We start from the raw sequence: 20,269 nt of genomic DNA, 5'->3' as shown, positions 1-20,269 counted from the left end.
CCATACTGGAATGCAATCACAACTTCCCCACCAAGAAAAATTAGGACCTACTTAGAGAATAGACACCGCTGGGTCTGAGGGGAAACTTCTCAGTCAGGAGGTTAAATAAGCTGGGAGATTAACTATAAACCCTCCTAGCTGTGACTCCTTGGGGACCTTGATGGTATTACAGTAAAAGCCATATTAAAACACACATGCTGTCTCCATTTGCTCACACAAGTCCCATCATACCAGACTTGGGGAGAGGCAATCAGGAGTCAGTGACTGTCCCCTACCTCTACAGGAGAAAATAGTTTACGTGTATAAAAGTTCTGCAGATCACTAATATTCAAGCACATATACTGCAGTAGTTGAGGACAGAGGCTTTGCTGTCAGACTATTCTGAATTTGAGTTCCAAATTTAAGTCCCCATACCAAGTCCTAGATCCAAACCCGTTTCTTCGTCTGTTAAAATGGGGAGAAATAAAAACTCCCACCTAATTCGATTGTTGTGAATATCAAAAGCAATAGCAAATGTAAAGCTCAATAAATGTCAGCTTTTATTATTAGCCTATATCCCAAGATCTTTTCAAATCCCTTAATAACACTATAGCAAATAATTTGCTCCATAAAACACAGTAAAGTGTAACCAAAAAATTTAAGCAATCCCTTTAGGCTCTTAATGATTCCATAATACGTATGACAGAAGTCATTTACAAAGCTATTAAAATAAATTTTATCTCTAAAATAAACTTTACCATATATTTTTAGTTTACTGTAGCATGTTAACTGTGTATTCACCCAGTTAATTTTTTTTTAGAGACTTATTTTTTAGAGTAGTTTTAGGTTCACAGCAAAATTAACCGGAAAGTACAGAGATTTTCCATATTACCTCTGCCTCTATACATTATCGACATCCCCCACCACAGTGGTAAATTATTAAAATTAATGAACCTACACTGACACATCATAATCACCCAAAATCCATGCTGTATATTAGAGTTCACTCTTGGTATACGTTCTGAGTTTGGACAAATACATCATGACATGTATTCATCATTATAGTATCATACAAAGTATTTTTACAGCCCTAAAAATCCTCTGTGCTCCATCTGTTAACCCCTCCCCACTACCCAACCCTTGGCAATGAGTGATCTTTTCACTGTCTCCTTGCTTTTGTATTTTCCAGATTCCTGTATGGTTGGAATCATATAGTATGTAGGCTTTCAGGTTGGATTTTTTTACTTAGTAATGTACATTTAAGTTTTCTCCATGTCTTCTTATGGCTTGATAGCTCATTTCATTTTAGGACTGAATAATATTCCATTGTCTGGATGTACTATAATTTATTCATTCACCCAGTGAGAGACATCCTTGTTGCCTCTAAGTATTGACAATGATGAATAAAGTTGCTATAATCATCCCTGTGTGGGGTTTTGTGTAGACATAAGTTTTCAGCTCCTCTGGGTAAATGCCAAGAAGCACAATTGCTGGATGGTATGGTAAAAGTTTGTTGGAGTTTTCTAAGAAACCACCCAACTGTCTTCCAAAGTGGCTTTACCATTTTGCACTCCCAGTAGCAATGAATGAGAGTTTCTGTTATTCCACATCCTCACCAACATTTGGTGTTGTCAGTGTTCTGGATTTTGGCCACTCTATTAGGTGTGTAGTGACATCTCATTGTTGTTTTAATTTGCATTTCTCTGATGGCATATGATGTGGAGCCATCTTTCCATATGATTATTTGCAATACGTATATCTTCTTTGGTGAGATGTCAAGGTCTTTGGCCTATTTTAAAAATCTATTTTTTTGTTTTCTTATTGTTGAATTTGAGTTCTTTGTATATTTTATATTACAGTCCTTCATCAGATGTGTCTTTTGCAAATATTTTCTCCTAGCCTATGACTTGTCTTCTCATTATCTTGATATCTTTCTCAGAGAAGTCTTTTTTAAACTGAAGGATAATTAACATATTGTTATATTAGTTTCAGCTCTACAATATATAAATTCAACAATACAGTACTAAGTGCTCACAACAAGAAGCATAGTCACCATGTCACTATGCAATGTTATTACAATATTATTGACAATATTCCAAATGTTGTACTTTTCATCTCCATGGCTTATTTATTTTATAAATGTTAGTATGTACCTCTAATCCCCTTCACCTAACTCATCCATGCCCCTTATTCCCCTCTTTTCTGGCAATTACCAGTTTGTTCTCTGTATTTAAGAGTGTGGTTTTTTATTTGTTTGTTTTGTTTTCAAGATTCCACACATAAATGAAATAATATGGTATTTGTCTTTGTCTGACTTATTTCACTTAGTATAATACCTTCTGGGTCTATCCATGTTGTTGCAAATGGCAGGATTTCATTCATATTTATGGCTGAATAATATTTTATTGTTATGTATGCCACATCTTCATCCATTCATCTGTCAATGAACACTAGGGTTGCTTCTGTATCTTGGCTATTGTAAATAATGCTGCAATAAGCACAGGGATGCATATATCTTCTTGAATTAGTGTTTTTGTCTTCCTTAGGTATATGCCCAGTAGTGAGATTACTGGATCATATGGTATTTCTATTTTCAACTTTTTGAGGAAACTTCATACTATTTTCCACAGTGACTGCACCAATTTACATTCCTACTAACAGTGCACAAGGATTCCTTTTTCTCCACATCCTCCCCAACACTTGTTATTTCTTGCCTTTTCAATTCTAGCCATTCTGACAGATAAAAAGTGATATCTCATTATGGTTTTGATTTGCATTTCCCTGATTATTGGTGATGTTGAGCATCTTTTCATGTGTCTGTTGGTTAATTACGTGTCTTCTTTGGAAAAATATATATTCAAATCCTTTGCCCATTTTTTAATCATATTGCTTTTTGGTGTTGAATTGTGTAAGCTCCTTATATATTTTACATATTAACCCCTTATCGGATATATCATTTGCAAATATCTTCTCCCATTCAGCACATTGCCTTTTCATTTTGTTGGTCATTTCCTTTGCTTTTTAAAAGCTTTTTATTTTGGTGTAGTCCTAATAATTCATTTTTGCTTTTGTTTCCCTTGCCTCAGAAGACGTTATCTAGAAAAATGTTGCTAAGGCCAATGTATTCTTCTAGTTTTATGGTTTCAGGTCTCACATTTAGGTCTTTAATCCATTTTATTTTTGTGTTTGGTATAAGAAAGTTGTCCAATTTCATTCTTTTGCATGCAGCTGTCCAGTTTTATTGTATTTCTCAAAGCAGAAGTTTCTTTCTTGGATCATGTCTTAGGTGTTGTATCTAAATTAATGAACTTTTTATACTTTTTCAAAATGTGTTGAAAATATGAAAATAAGCCCACATTGAGATACAAATGTTGGGCAGTGAGTTAGACATTCACTAAGAAAGTAGAGAAATGTAGAAAGTAAATAGGACATAAAACAGTCTCCAACACTGCCCCATCATTGCATGCCAGAGACAGGGCATAAGCTTGGGCTGGACAGCTCACTTGCTCAGAGCTGGCAGCTGAGAGTTAGCCCCAAGCAACTTGGGCTCACCATACAATCCCCGAAGTAATTCTTCTTGATAACATTGTTTGATTTGCCTCATTCTTTAAAGTGATACATTTCCAATATTACAAATTCTAGTCTCAAGTGTGAAAACAACCCAGAAAAGGTAATCATAGGAGAAAATAAAGGCAAATACTTGAAAGCTGTTGATAAATCTACCTTTTAGAGCTTATAAGTATCAAAATCACTTAAAATAGCAAAAATTGAATAATATGTGTTTATGGAAGCACAACTGTTTATTATAAGTAGAGTAATTCAATCAAAAAGCTTTTTGTCAGGCACCATAAATTGTTACATTTTTCAACAACACTGGAAGAATCTAGCATGTCACCACATTGTTATTACCTTGTTACCCTGTAAAAAATGGCAGTTAACCTGAGAAGCAGATAGTATGTGGTCCAAGTTGAGGCTCTGAGAACACACCTAGCATAGACAATGGACTTAAAAGCACACACCCCATGGGACCTCCTATATGGAGACAGGTTACTTCCAATTAAAAAAAAAAAAAAGTATTTTCTACACTGAAGAGCTAATTGATCTGATATATCTATTTATTAAGAAATATTTCTAGGAGAGTAATGATTTAAAATTAGTTTCTCAGTGTTATTTGTTATAGTTTCCATTCTGACATTTTCTTATTTAAACTAAGGAAAAATATATTTCCCGTATTACAAATACACAAGAAAACAAATACTCTTGTTCTTCAGTGATTAATGATAAAGACAAGGGAGACTACAAAGGGAAAATGTGACTTGATTTTTAATTTGATTTTGTAAATTAATAAATCATTGATAGAGTCTAAATTTGAACTGATTTGAAGACAAAATCTTAACATTTCTGTAAATGAAAATAAGATGAAAATTACATTATGTGATTCATTACTTAGAATGTTCACTGTATATACTCAACTTCTAAATATACCTAGGCTGTGGTAGAGATTGCACTTTTTTTCTACAAAAGAATATTTATTTGCTACATAGAAGGCTAAAATCAGAATATACGTTGCTAAAATAAAAAGCATGCCATTTACAAACATAAAAACTAGGGTGGGTTACAGGGATTATTGTGTCTACACTGGGAAATGGAAACAAATAGATGTGCTTACTTATAGGAATACTAAATCCATATTTTATAAATCAAATTTCAAATATAAACCACTGGCCAATTTTAACTTTGAATTAGACACAACACTGTTTCAAAAACACTGTCTAGATTATCTCATGTCTTATTTATGTTTTTAGGAAATAAAAGACTTTCTTGTTACTATTATTGTTTCCTCAAGAGGAAGCTCATCCACCCACACTGACACATAAATGTCACTGACACATGAAGGTCAATATGGAGATTGGCTTCCTGTAAATTTGATTAGTGGTAATGAATATCCATTCATTCACTATAATATAGTGTTCCATTATGTGGATAGGCCACCATTTATATTCATTCTACTGCAACTGGACACTTAGAAGGTTTACAACATTTCAATAAAAAAATGCTATTGCAAATAATCTTAGATATGCTTCTTGGTACCTACATGTGCAATAGTTGCTCTGTAGTCTATGCATATGAGTAGATTATAATTATGTGAATGTTTAACTATATTAGGTAACACTAAATGTATTGCAAGGTGATTGTATTGATTTATACTCTCAAAATCAGTATATAAGAAGTCCACATCCTGGCCAAAATTTTGTATTGTCCCACTTCTAAATTTTTCAATCTGGTGGGCATATACTGGTATTTCATTATAATTTTAATTTATATTTCCCTAATGACTACTGAGATTGAGTACTGTTTCATATGTGTTTTGATCCCACTACTATTTTCTCTTCTATAAAACCAGTCCAATTATACCTTTGAATGTTTAAAATTAGAGTTACAAGACAACACATTTCCTTTCCTCTTAATAATTATTTGGAGTACACTTTCCCTTTAAAAACAAAACAAACAAAACAAAACAAAAACAGAATACTAAATCCTTATTTGTGCAATGTTTATTAATGCCCTACTGTGTTCTAGGTGGCCTATGGAGAAAAAAATAATTCCATGGTATCAAGTACTACCAGATATTAGCAGATTACTGCTTTTTTAAAAAAGTGAATGGGGCGCCTGGGTGGCTCAGTCGTTAAGCATCTGCCTTCGGCTCAGGTCATGATCCCAGGGTCCTGGGATGGAGCCTGAATCAGGCTCCTTGCTCAGCAGGAAGCCTGCTTCTCCTTCTCCCACTCCCCCTGCTTGTGTTCCCTCTCTCACTGTGTCTCTCTCAAATAAATAAAATCTTTTTTTTAAAAAGTGAATAATTAAAGTTTCCTCAAAACTCCCACCATCTGCCTCAATTCTATCAGGAGAAGAATTAATCCCTGTCTATTTAATCTCTATGGAATTTCACCTAGTATTATAAAACAAAGTGTCAACTCAGAAAGAAAAACATGTCAGGGCAGTGAAAACACCTAAGACCTATTTTCACTCCACTACTAAGGAAATGAAGAAATGTGTACAGCGAGTATGGCATAAAACACACTCCAATCCCACCCCAGTCACTGCATCCCAGAGAGGCTATCAACTTGGACCAGACTCACAGCTCACTCACTGTTAGGAAATGGAACTTCTGAATCACGGTAGCCTACAATCTTCTCAACATATCAAGTCTAACATAGGTTATATGAATTAGCTCCTAATAATAAAACTGGGTTCACTTATTCTGTAAAAATTTCTTCAGTGCCTACTGTATGCTAAGAACTATATGCTACACATGAAATAAATAATGATGAGGAGACAAGTCCCCACCCTTTAGGGAGATTATAGTTTAATAACAAAAGTTTAACATTTGGCCGTGCAAATAAACTATTCTGGTACTAAGACAAGAGTTTATATAGATATCTGCCCATAGAGTCTCAAATAAATAATTGTAGACTTTTACCTGGTGTAAAAAGTCTTCACAGAATAAGTTGAAAAGTGAATGGGTTCAAAGTAGAGGGAAAAGCATTAGCATAAGCACATGAAACAGTAGCCCAGTCAGAAAACTACAGATGATCAGGCATAAATGGGGCTTATAGCACAATATAGAGTAGAAAGGGGCCAAATAGTAAGATTTTGGTATAGCACTCTGGGGAGTTTGGAAATGTTATATGTAAGTACACAGAACAATGTATATATTGCATCAAACAGGAAGGAGATTACACACTCAGAAGAGATCATTAAGAGGATTTTAATGAAGGGATTATTTACAGAAATATAGACAGGGTTGAGGGAAGTCTACAAGGGAGTGAAGGACCAGTAGCTGGAACTGGGGACAGGTACAGCAGGAAGTTATTACCATAGACCTGACAGTACTTGGGAAAGGAGGGATCCTTGATACGCTGAAAGGGCTGTAGTTGTAGAAGGGGGGTACTACAGCATTCGGTAGAAGGACACAGCCAATCTTGTCTATTTGGGAAGAAGGACCCAAAAGAATAACAGTCCTCAGTCTGCTTCCATCCATTGCTATCCTCTAGTGTCTCCCATTGTCCTAAATACAACCAGAAAAGATGTCCAGGAAGAGTAGCTCAGAGTTTATAAAGATCATCCTGCTGGCACATAGAGCAGTGTGGAAAAGAAGATGTGTGTGTGTGTGCATATACATATGTGTGTATCTCACCTACAATGTGCAAAACATTATAATTTCTGCACTTCATGAGCACTATCTCTTTAAGCTTCATAAAAATCCTGGGAACTAGATATATTTACCACCTTTTTTAAAAATAAAGAAACTCAGGTTAGACAAATTATTTATGATCCCATATCTAGCAAGTTGCAAGCCAGGTTTCCAACTCAATATGTTTTGACAAGAATGCTTCTACTTTAAAATATGTTTTCTCCCTTCAACCAAGAGCCAATATCACATGGTATGGTAAATCACTAGAGGCATACTATTAAAACAAAATACATGAAAAAGCTGTTCACTGTTCCCACAATTACTTATTTAATACTAGTGTAATATAATTTTAATGCATTAAAATAATAAATGAAAATGAAATATATCTCTTTGAAAGCAGATAAACGATCATTATTCCAGGAGAGGATCATGGGCTTAAAAATAATTAAAAGAAAGTCATTTTGAAATATATTGGAATTAATATAAGTTCAGTAAGTCAGCCAGTCACAAATATATATAAATCTAATGAAACAGCTTTCACATATACTTACAATACTTGGTTAGAAAATACAATCATTTGAAAGTTGCTAAGACAGTAAATCCTAAAACTTCCCAAAACAAAGAAAAAATCATTTTTTGTATCTATTTGAGATGATAGATATAAGCTAAACTTATTGTGGTAATCATTGCACAATACATGTTAGTCAAGTCATTATGCTATATATCTTAAACTTATACAGAGGCCATTCTTTAATATTTTAGCCATTCTAATACGTATGTGGTGATATATCATGATTTTAATTTGTACTTCTCTAATGATAATGATGTTGATATTTTCATGTACTTACTTGTCATATATTCTTTGGTGGAATATTTGTGCAAATATTTTGCACATTTTAAGAATGGGAAAACAATTGCACAAATGTTGAGGTTTTTTTATACTTTGTGGAAAGTCCTTTATTAGATACATGCTTTGGAAATATTTTCATTCTCTTAGCAGAGTGTTTCAAAAAGCAGAAATACTTAAATTGTGATAAACTCTAATCTACTAAGTTTTCTTTTATGAATCATGTTTTGATGCTGTACCTAGGAAATGTTTGGCAAGATTTGGCAAGAATGTAGAGAAACTGGCACTCTCATAAACTGATGGTGAGAATGTCTAGTGGTGCAAGAATTTTGGAAAACAGTTTGGCAAATTCTTAAAAAGTTTATCATACACTAACCACGTGATCAAGATGCTCTACTTCTAGGTGTTTACTTAAGAGAAGTGAAGGCAAACACCTATACTAAGACTTGTACATGAATGTTTACGGCAGCTTTGGGTAATAGCCTAAAACAACCCAAATGTCCATAAATAGATGAATAGATAAACTGTGGTGTATTCATATAGCACATTACTATTTCAGGACAAAAAAAAAAAAAGAATGAACTACTGATAAACAAAACAACATGGATGAATCTCCAAATATCTTTGCTAAGTGAAAGAGCCAAACTAAAAAATAGTATGTACTCTATGATTCCATTTATAAAAAATTCTAGGAAATGTAAAATAATCTATAGTGACAGAAAGCAGTTAAATGGTTGCTTGAGGACAGGGGGTGGGATATAAGGTTGGGGAAGAAAAAAGGAATATAAAGTGCACAAGGAAACTCGGGAATGATGGATATGTTCATTATCTTGATTGTGGTGATGGTTTCATAGATGTGCCAAGACATATCAAATAGTATAATTTAAAATATGCATTTTATTGTATGTAAATTATGCTTCAATAAAACTGTTAATAAGATATGCTAAATATCTACATTTGACATTTGTCAAAATCTAGCATGACCTGCAAATATATATTGGGAAAGTATATATGTTGGACAAAATCCTTTTTTGAAGTATTTATTCTCCATTCCATAAATGGTACTATGTCCATATTATATCTATAATACATATAAAGCTCTTTATAAGATCAACAATACATAATTAAAGCACAATAGAAAACATAGGTAAAGGCTATGATCAGATCGCTCACACCAACACAAATAAATACAAATAACCAATAAACAAATGAAGAAAAATTCAGCTCAAGAAGGAAGCAAAGAAATGCAAATTAAAATAATTATGTGATATCTTTTGTCATTGTTCTATGAAATTGATTTTTTTTTTAAAAGCGAATGTTCACTGCTAGGGGCAATATCAATTAGTTCATTTTTTCCAAAAATAAATGTGGCTAAAAATATCAAGAATACTTACATTATCTGTACTCTTTTACATACTAGTAATTCCATTTCAAGGAAATCATCATAAATAACCAGAAATTTAATACTTCCTCTTAGCTGAAGAATCAGATTCTATTGCTTTCAAATAAGAATTCTAAATGCAAAAAAATTAAAAACAATAGGAACTATGTCTAAAATTATTAAATTTGTAACATCAAAAAGCAAGCAATAGAGAAATAATGTGTGAAAATTTTTAGCCACAATAATATTACTAAACACATAGAAAATAAATGCTTCAAAGAAAAATTTTTGCCAATACAGTTTTCAGGTCAGGTTTGTTGACAGGATCTAATGCAGAAGAAAGAGCACTGAACCATATGCTGATGGAATAACTTGCTGTACAGCAAACCCAATGTAGTGGCTCATTTTGAAACTAAACTCCATGCAGACTATGAGATAGGCGGTAGAGTCTCAAATCCCCTGAGAACCATAAATGAATGTTGCAAACACATTACAGAATTTTACCACACTCTCTTTAGCCAAATCAAGGTATGTGCAAGCTACACGCTTATCATGTCAACCTTGAATAGGAAACCAATTAAACCGCTGTTTTGCAAGAATAAGTGTTTAATGGATGAAACAGAAGGAGAGACAAATAAGGAATCATGTTTCAAGCTTTTAAAAGACCATCAAATAGTTTATTACATCTCTGCAATTAGACCCAAGATTTGACATTTAGACAACAGTGACCATGCAGACCTACACTCTACTAGAAACAACCAAATCTTTCCAAGAGTTTCTAGATATAGTACTACTTGGGCCTAGACTTGATTTCTTAAGTCTCTCCTAAACAGTTCTTTATGCCAGTAGATAACAAATCCCAGAGTACAAAAGCATTCTTCCCGTACATATAATGCACGATTTTATACATAGAAAACTAAGACATCTTGCTTGATAAAGTTAGAACTAACTTTCAAGATGACTTTGTGAATAAGTAATTACATTGGGAAGGCAAGTAATGTCCTTTGTAAGGCCATAAATAAAATTTCTCATAAAAACTTGCATTTTGTGATAATTTCAGAAAACAATTGTTACAAGAAATATTTTTAAAGACATTATATTCCATTGTCTTATTATATCTATAATACAACGCATAACAAAAAAAACCATTAAAGTCATTCCATTCTGATCTCTCAGTGCAAAATCTCTGCTTTCTACTACACTTATAAATCTAATATAATAAGTACTTATACCAAATACTTAGTAAAATATTTCTGTGAAAAAAAAAGATTCTAACTTGAAATGCAAAATGAAATAGTCACCCAAGACAAGAAGTCACAGCTTTAACATTCACATCTATGTTGAAATAATATACATCTTATTATAGACATCATGTTTGTGTCATCCCAAAATTCATATGCTAAAATCCTAAACCTCAATGTTATAGTGTTAGGAGGTAGGGCCTTTGGGAGATGATTAGGTAATGAGAGTGGAGCACTCATGAATGGGATTAGTGTCTGTGATATCGTCATTTATAAGAAATATAAATTTGGTCATCTGAGTATATATCTGGTCTTCATCCATAGTTCTTGGCTTACAGCTCCCAAAACCCTTGGAATTTCCTTAGTGTTAAGATTGACAAAGGTGTCTCTGGTTATTAATGAGGTGACTTTTGGACCCCACCTGAGGATGAGAGCTGGTTAACAAAAGAACCAAGGTTGGTTTTAAAAGGTTGGAACTTTCACTCCACACACCCCCTCCCCCAAACTCCCAACCCTTCCCACCTCCAGGGAGGGAGAGGGCCTGGAGATCAAATCAATCACCAATGGCCAATGATTTAATCAATCATGACTTTGTAATGAAACCTCCCATAAAACCAAAAAGGACAGGGTTTGGAGAGCTTCCAAGTTGGTGAACAAGAGATTTGGGAAGAATGGTGGCCCACACAGAGAGGGCATAAAAGCTTCACGCCCCTTCCCATATACCTTGTCCTATGCACCTCTTTTATCTGGCTGTTCCTGTTATATCCTTTCATAAGTGATCAGATAAGTAAAATGTTTCTCTGAGTTCCATGAGCCATTCTACCAAATTAATCAAACCCAAAAAAGGGAATTATAGAAATCTGGATTTCTAGCCAGTTGGTTAGAAGGGCAGGTAACTGCCTGGGCTTTGTCACAAGCATCAGGGGATTGGGAGACACAGTCTTGTAGGAGTGAACCCTTAATCTGTGGAATCTGATGCTCTGTCTGGAGAGTGTCAGAATTGAGTTGAATTCTTGAACACCTTGCTGGTTGGTGAGGGAACCCCCACAACTCCACGCATTGAAAATTGAGTCTCAGAATACCTAATTTAGTGCCCTTAGAAAGAGATCCCAAAGAACTCTCACCCCTTCCTTCATGTGAGGACACCACAAGAGAGCCATCTGTGAACCAAGAAGAGGGCCCTCACCAGACACAGAATCTGCCTGGATCTTAGTTTTTTCAGCCTCCAGAATTGTAAGAAATAAATTTCTGTTGTTTAAAGCCACCAGTCTATGGTATTTTTGTTAGACCAACCCAAATGAACTAAGACATCTGCACAGTGAAAAAAAAATTTTTGCAAGAAACATTGTAATAGAAGATATTTGCTTATTTCCAAATAATACAACAGCATAAAAATATCATTTTTAAAATACTAGTTAATTTGTGACCAAGTACTAGTTTCCGAAACTTCAGTATGAAAATATTACTGGCAATTTTGTAAACTAATGTAAATATAATAAATAATTAATAGGCATTATTTATTAATAAACTATAAGATAAATTTGCATTCTTTTTTGAAGAAATAAAAAAATGGGATACATTGTTATTCTAAGACATTAGGAATCCTTTTATACTCAAATATAGCAAGAACATAGTAAAATCTTTTGTATGAAAATCTATCAAGAAATGTAAGATCCTTTGGCAAAGGGAAGATTGACTTGTACAGTGTGTATCATGTAAGACTAAGTAATATGCACGGGGCTTTACATTTTTAACTTCATTCAAGTTTCACAATGAACCTATGAGTTGTATCCTGTGAGTTTTATTTTATTTTTTTTAAGTTAATTTAATTTTAATTCCAGTATAGTTAACATAAGTGTTATATTAGTTTCAGGTGTACATTTAGTTCCAGTCTTATATTGTAAATGATCACTGTTTTGTCAAAAATTTAAATTACTTGTAATATGCACACCATTCTTTATTAACCTATGTTCCCTTTTAGCTTCAAATAAAGACTTTCTTTTCTAGAGGCAAGTCCCCCTCACTAATCAGTTTTTATCCAAACTCTGTATTTTTAACAGAATTAACCCCACAAAGTATTTTTCTCTCATCAGCATACAGCCTTAAAATATAGTTTGAGATTACAATTCCTCATCTTATATGCCATTTCACTGGAAAACAGCAGTGTAAGAACCATATTGGATTTGGATTTTAAGCAGCCTGAATCTAAAAAGCAAAAATCCTCATGTCCTTCCAGGGAGCAATTCCTCTGAGTCATTCTTGAGAAGGGCTTTGCATCACTGCTCCACTGAAACATAATGATCTTCTGATGCCTCTTTCCCTCAAAGGAAATATCTTTAATTGGAAAAAATTAGGAGAAAACACAATTGGGCCAAGTTTTCTCAAAGGATCTTAAACTGTTTTTCACAGCTCATTTATAAGTTTGTCTCTTCTCCTACCCTTTCCACAACCCTCACAAATATACATAGTCACTTATAAGGAAACCAATTATTTTTACCAAAGCAATCCATAACTGCATTTTAAAAGCTGGTCACTGTTATAGGCAGTGTAGTCAAATACAAACATGTGAGAGTGTTAGACCATTTTTCCAGGATACTGGCTGTTAGTGGTCAAGTTGAGCAAAGAATACGATATACTTCCAGGACTATCAATTGAAAACTGCTCATGTCTTAAAAAAGTAAATAAAATCAAGTTCTATATGTTAAACCGAACTCCCTATGGACACAGAATTCAGGCTACAGTCATCTCTCACCAAGACCAATTCCACATAGCCTCCTGATGTCACCCTAAATCTCTGCACCCACACTCAGCTCTCCACACATGACCTATTACTATTTAAATCATAACATGTCACTCCCATTTTGCCAGTCACAGCAAGATTAAAAACCTACCATGGCCTACAAGACTCTAGGTGATGATCTGGTTCCTGGCTACCTCCAAAGCCTCATTTCCACCTTTTCTCTTCACTCATGCATTTTCATAGCACTGGCCTCCCTGATAAATTTTTCTTTTTCAATTTATAAAACATGTTGCCATCCCAGGCTCTTGCATTGCCTGTAATGCACTTATCCAAGATACCTGATTGGCTAGCTCTCTGATTTCATGAAATTATCTGATCAATGTCACCTTTTAGAGAAGACTTTTCTGATCATTTTCATCATACCCTAGCCCCTCATTCTGCATAGAGTTTTTCTTCCTAGCATTTATCACTAACTGACATAATACATACATGTTTATTTTTTATTTTTTTAAAGATTTTATTTATTTATTTGAGAGAAGAGAGAGAGTTAGTGAGAGCAGGAACACAAGCAGGGGGAGTGGGAGAGGGAGAAGCAGGCTTCCTGCTGAGTAGGGAACCCGATGTGGGGCTCGATCCCAGGACCCTGGGATCATGACCTGAGCCGAAGGCAGACACTTAATAACTGAGCCACCCAGGTGCCCCAATACCTATGTTTTTATTATCTCTCCTCTCTTACACTAGAATATAAGCTCCCATGAGGGCAAAGATATTGTGTGTTCACCACTAAAGTCCCAATACCAAGAACATTGCCAGAAACACATACAGGAGTTCAAAAGTATATGTTGAATTCATTAATTAATGAATGCAAAATATTAAGTCAGTAAAATCATAAATTAAAATTCCAAGTCATGTTTTAATTCATAACCTTTGATGTTGTTTATTCATGATCCATTTCGCCTTCTTTCTAAAATACTTTCTCTTTTGAAATGCTATCCCTTACCAATTGAATATAAGCTCAGTAAAACTATCAATAAAAGTGTACTGCTCCCTCAGCATTTATTCAAGGGGTGGCTACAAAAACAAACTACAACAATCTGACTCCTTATCCCTGAAACTAAAGTGTGAGCCTAAACACTCCCAATCAAAAATACTTATAGCCAATTGAGTCCAGTGTTGTATATTTTGGGATTTTATTTATTTATTTGCGAGAGAGGGAAACCACAAGCACACGCAAGCTGGGGGAGGGACAGAGGGAAAGGAACAAGCAAGACTCCCCACTGAGCAGGGAGCCCAATGCAGGGCTCGATCCCAGGACTTGGGGATCATGACCTGAACCGAAGGCAGACACTTAACTGAGCCACGCAGGTGTCCCGAGTCCGGTGTTGTATCTTGAGGGGACATCCAGAGGTGCTCTAGTTCATATCATCTCCAGGATCTAGTAGTTCTTCTCTTTGGGGAGCTATCCAATATTCTTCTATAGGTTTCCTTTCTTTCCCTTACCCTGTTTGTTTGTTTTAATTAACCAGAATCAGTTTCTGTTGGTTACAATCCAAAATAAAAAATTTAACAGAAAGTCTCCCAACTCCTTTTTCTATCTCTCATCTTTCCCTCTCCGTTTGCTCTCCACACATACTTCCCAATTACACAGCATCCTTTAGTTATCAAACCCCACCTCTCTGAAGACATCTCCCAGACATGCCATTTCTAATGATTTTAATGTTTCAAAATCATTTATCCTTCCTCCCACTTAGCACTGTTTACTCAAAGCTGCTGAATTAAAATAGAAGTTAAGTAATCAATATGATTAAGCCAAATCTCACCAAGTTATCAATAAGCAATCGCTTCTTTTTTTGAGAGAGAGAGAGAGAGTGTGTGAGCATGAGTGTATGTGGAGGTGTTGGAGAGAGGGAGAGACAGAGGGGGGAGAGAGAGAATCCTCAAGCAGGCTCCACACTCAGAGCGCAGAGCCCAGTGCGAGTCTTGATCCCACGCCCCCAAGATCATGACCCCAGCCAAAATCAACAGTCAGATGCTCAACCAACAGAGCCACCCAGGTACCCCTAAGCAACAGCTTTTTAATCTTGCCATGCATTTTTGCATTTCTTTAAAAAGAGGCTACTGTTACTCAAAATTTATTTGTTAAAATTTCAGGCAGGATAACAAAGTGAAGAATTTTAGAAAGCATAAGGTAGTTACTTTTAGGGAAAATGTGTTAAATCACATCACTAAGGCAGCACATCAATCTGATCACAGTTCAATTAGAGAAAAAGAGGGCTACAGGGGTGACAACTTATTCATCAATAAACAGATTTTAGTTGAACTACTTTGTCTGAGTACATAAAGCATACAGCCCCACTGCAAATGTGATTGAGTCACAGAGACTTACGATGTTACTAAATATGGCTAACATACCCTAAGGGCACTCCACCCATCCCCTCTACCAGAGTTTTTGGGGATGGGGGCAAAACCAACATTCATTGCTAATCAGTATAATATGACAAAGGTGATAGGATATACACGTCCTTGATTAGGTTATATAAAACATGTTAGCAGAATAAGACAGAGAGAATCTCCCTTGCTGGCTTTGAATATTTAAGCTTCCATGTTGTGGGAAGGTCTGAGAGATGGTGATTCTGCAAGCATCTGCAGGCCTTTAGGAGCTGAAATGGGCCCCTACCTGAGAGTCAGGAAGAAAGTAAGGACCTCAGCCCTACAACTATAAGGAGCTAAATTCTGCCAACATTTACGAGCTTGGAAGAGGACCTCATGCCCCATAAAAGAATGTAGCTCTACGAACATCTTGATTGAAACCTTGTGAGACTGGGTGGCTCAGTTGGTTAAGCGACTGCCTTCGGCTCAGGTCATGATCCTGGAGTCCCAGGATCGAGTCCCACATCTGGCTCCCTGCTCAGCGGGGAGTCGGCTTCTCCCTCTGACCCTCTTCCCTCTTGTGCTCTCTATCTCTCATTCTCTCTCTCTCAAATAAATAAATAAAATATTTTTTAAAAAAAAGAAATCTTGTGAGACATGAGCAGAGGACCCAACTATCCCTTGCCCAGAGAGATGATAAATGGATGTTGTTTTAAGCCACCACGTTTATGATAATTTGTTACACAGTAATGGAAAACGAATACACTAGTGTACCAAGGAGACAAGAAGATGAAAGCCATGCCTGTAGAAGAACAAGAGATAGATTGTGGACTTAGCACATGCACTGCTCTTTACTGACTAGCTTATCATATCCACTTCAGAGCACTGATATGAGGATGAATCAGAATATTTATGTATAGAAATTAAAGCCTTATGTGAATATTAAACATAAAAGTGAGTTCCCTTCTCATATACTGTGCCCTTGTAACTCAGTGAGTAACACAGCCTCACCCATGGGCAGCTATCAAGACCTGCTACCTTCATTTTGAAGTCATACTTGTCCAATTCTGAGCCACTGAAAGTGGGAGCTTGGCGAACTTCAGGACCTCTTCCACCTACCTACCCATTCTCTCACACGTGAGTGAGGAAGTGGGTTCTGGAAATTGCCACTCTCCCAACATCTATCGTCTAGGGTATTTGGAGACTGGTTGTTAAATGGACTCCATGGAGGTCCAACAAGGATGCTGCAGTAGATTCTTTGTCTATTCTACCCTGTGTTTGGAGAGCCTTCTACCATGGCTCCTGCTTCAGTCTATTGCTAACACGGTACTGGGTTTTTATCCATTTGTAGTTTCCATCCTAATTTCAACCTACATTTACTTCTTAGTATTTTAACACCTTGCCAGAGAACCATAGCTACTTGAGCTCCTCCTGCATCTTAGATTAAGAACCTTTGTTATCTGGAAAGTGCCACTTCGTTATTTTTCAGAAAGACAAAGATTACCCCATTGAAAACCCTGCAGCCCAGCAAAATCTGAAACCAGCAGTGAGTAATTCACAGGATTCCAGACACTTAAAAAATTTAATCCAACATAATTTTTGTCAACATTACGGTTTAATGGAATGAAAGTGGCTGTAGCTCCAATAACTTTCAGTGCTTTAGTGATTTTCTATCAAAGTAAATTTTTAACATAATCACTGAACACATTCTCGTTAAATGTTCTATTTCTGCAGCTTACAAGTTTAATTATACCCCTGTATGGCAGGTGGTTATGATTTCCTTCTCTACAATTCCCTCACACCTACTTTCTTATAAAGGGACTAGTATTTGCTGTGTTTATTTCATTGATGTTGTTGTAAGTAAAAGTATCAGAAATCTGACTATTCCCAAATTTCCTGGAAGCTCTCAACATATTTTCTCAAATTTGCAATGATAATTTTTTTTTCAAGTAGGCTCTACACTGGGCATGAACTCAGGACCATGAGATCAAAACCTGAGCTGAGATCAAGAGTCAGCCGCTTAACCATCTGAGCCACCCAGGTGCCTCTGCAATGACAATTTTGAAGAAGAGTGTTATAGAATAGACTTCTCCAAACAGAAATGCCAGATTTTTATTTTCTCATTCCATGTTACTGGTCTTTATTTCGGGCACAATTCTAGTCTTGACACTTTCTCTTCATTTTTTTTGTGTGTTGTCAATCCTTATTCTATTATCACAGTTTCCCAAGGTCTCATTTCAACTTTAATTTTACTCACAAATCTGGTATCATCTCTAGAAACCAGCCTCCACCTAAACTTAAGCCCTCCTTTCTCCTTCTTCTCCTTCTCCTTCAGGCAGTTGTGTCCCAATCATAGTACAATGTCTTCCAAGAAGTTAAAAAGAATATGAGGTAAGTTCATTTTAAAGCCTCTGTGATGGGGAAGACAGTTTAAATGCTGTGAAGCTCTGACAAGTAACCATAAGCTGATGAAATCTTAAACATAATTTTGATTTAACACAATCAGAAAATAACACTATTTTGCTTGCAATTTAAAATTAAAATGTGCCACAGTTGGATATATTATCAATATATCCATGATATGTATGCCATGAAGATGGAATTGATGAAGACTGCATTCATCTAGAAACAGTCTTCAGTATTTCTACCTCTCCCGAATCAATCACTAATGGTAGAATACAATTAAAGCACACTTACCTGAAAGCAACTAACTTAAAAAAAAAAAGTGGAGATATTCAAAAGTATTATTCAACTACAAGAAGTAATATATTAAAAATACTTACAATTTCTTTAAAATATCCAGGAATTCTACCAACTTCTCTTCTAATTTTGGGGGCTTATATAAAGTAAGGCCACCACGTGCTTTTTTAACATGGATAGTTATATTGTGAGATTCATCAGGTTGTTGGGGTTCATATTCTACTGTGTCTTCGATAGATTTTCTGAACAAAGGAACATAACAGATTATGGTGTTGCATATTGTACAAAAATGACTGACATGAACTCTTTACTGTCAAGAGTAGAAAGGCACTGTTGTAAGATAATTTGACATTTTAATAGTGTATGCCTTTTCAATGACTTAGTTTTTTTTTCCAATCATTAGTAGTACAGTTAAATACATCATCCTGTTAAGCCTAAACACTGACATACATAAAATATTTTCTACATACACAACTTGATTATACATATTATAACTGTCTTAAGTGATTGAAACATCTTTGGAACTAGGTGTACATAATTTAAGGAAATATTTGAAGTCAATGGTTAATATTCTTCTCTTTATAGCCATACACTTGTTTTTTGTTGTAAACTTCATACCAATGATAAAAGTGCTTTTTAAAAACTTTTGTTTCCAACTGGTAAATTATGAACATCTTGAAAGCAGCCATTGTTCTTTATTGTTGTGCTACAGTATGTTATACACCCAAGTCCCCAGGAGATGCATGACTGAATGACCATTCTCCATTCATTTTTCTAACCCCACGCATTCCTATTAAGAAGTCACTAAAAATCTCAGCTTTGCACAGTGGTAATATCGTAGCCAATGAGGTTTATCCGAGGCATGATTATTGCTAAAAGAAGTCACTAAAAATCTAAGAGCAAAAACTAACAATTTCTGTATATCCTTAAGAAAAAAAACAATGTGGAGGAGATGATAAAAGCCCAAATGACCATAGATTACTGACTTGTAATTATATACATGAGAATATAAAAATCATACTTAAATATAAGGTAAACATGTGGAATAATAATAATAGTAAGTAATCACATTAACATCTAACATATACTTGAGCTTTTATGCTAGTTGTTTTGCTAAACATTATATACACATATCTCATTAACTATGTGAAATAAGCAATATTATCCTCCATTGATAAGGAAATTTCAGGTTAAAGAGTTTATATAATCTGTCTTACCACTCATAGCTAGTAGAGCTAGAGATAAAATTAAAAGCCAAAATCCATTTCCCCTTCTATCACTTCATGGAACCATTCCTTCCAGACCTAGAACCCCACTTAAAACTCTCTCTCTAGTTACTCCCGTAAATAGTAAGCACAGTAAAACTCAGCAATGATAAGAATTCAGGTATAAAGCAATTGGCTTTCCTCCACCAAACCTGGATGCTAAAATGCAAATGGAATGAAGTTTTTATAATCTGGAGAAGAGAGGGCCATGGACTGGAGGGAAAGTGGGAGGTAGATATGGCAGACATTGTGGCAAGAATGTGGAAAGTGAGTCTTCTTTGGACCTAGTATTCTTCTGGTCCAAGTTCATCATATTTGCCCAAGGCAGGTGACTCCTGGATTTCCTACTTTGTGTTGGAAATCTCAAGGTAGCCAAAGGATTCAGAATAGTCCCCAGTGACATTTAAGCTTCTTGAAATTACCAGGAGATACTAAACCACCAAAAGCAACAGGAAAAAGTAGGTGGCCATACACATTAATTGATTAATTGATTAAACTGTGCCCTATGCTCCTCAGGAAATGGTAGAAAATTATCCTCATCATTATATAGT

At 35.3% G+C, this 20,269-nt stretch overlaps 1 protein-coding gene and 1 pseudogene across 4 annotated transcripts in view; one reads left to right on the top strand and one right to left on the bottom strand.

Moving 5' to 3' along the window:
• The window catches only part of CNBD1 (cyclic nucleotide binding domain containing 1), a 451,411-nt gene that overhangs the window by 378,208 nt on the left and 52,934 nt on the right, over nt 1-20,269 (bottom strand). For all 4 annotated transcript variants that reach the window (XM_073892725.1, XM_073892727.1, XM_073892726.1 and 1 more), the window contains one exon: nt 18,537-18,695. In XM_073892725.1, coding sequence (XP_073748826.1) covers nt 18,537-18,695 — 159 coding nt within the window. The remainder of the gene's footprint in view (nt 1-18,536; nt 18,696-20,269) is intronic.
• On the top strand, nt 19,269-19,386 carry LOC112823771 (U4 spliceosomal RNA; annotated as a pseudogene).

This window comes from Callorhinus ursinus, unplaced genomic scaffold, assembly GCF_003265705.2.
Source record: "Callorhinus ursinus isolate GAN/ISIS: 27379988/994484 unplaced genomic scaffold, GSC_fseal_2.0 scaffold5, whole genome shotgun sequence".
NCBI classification, from domain to species: Eukaryota; Metazoa; Chordata; class Mammalia; order Carnivora; family Otariidae; genus Callorhinus; species Callorhinus ursinus.
Note: the sequence above shows the minus strand (reverse complement) of the source record. Positions and strands in the feature narration are given on the sequence as shown.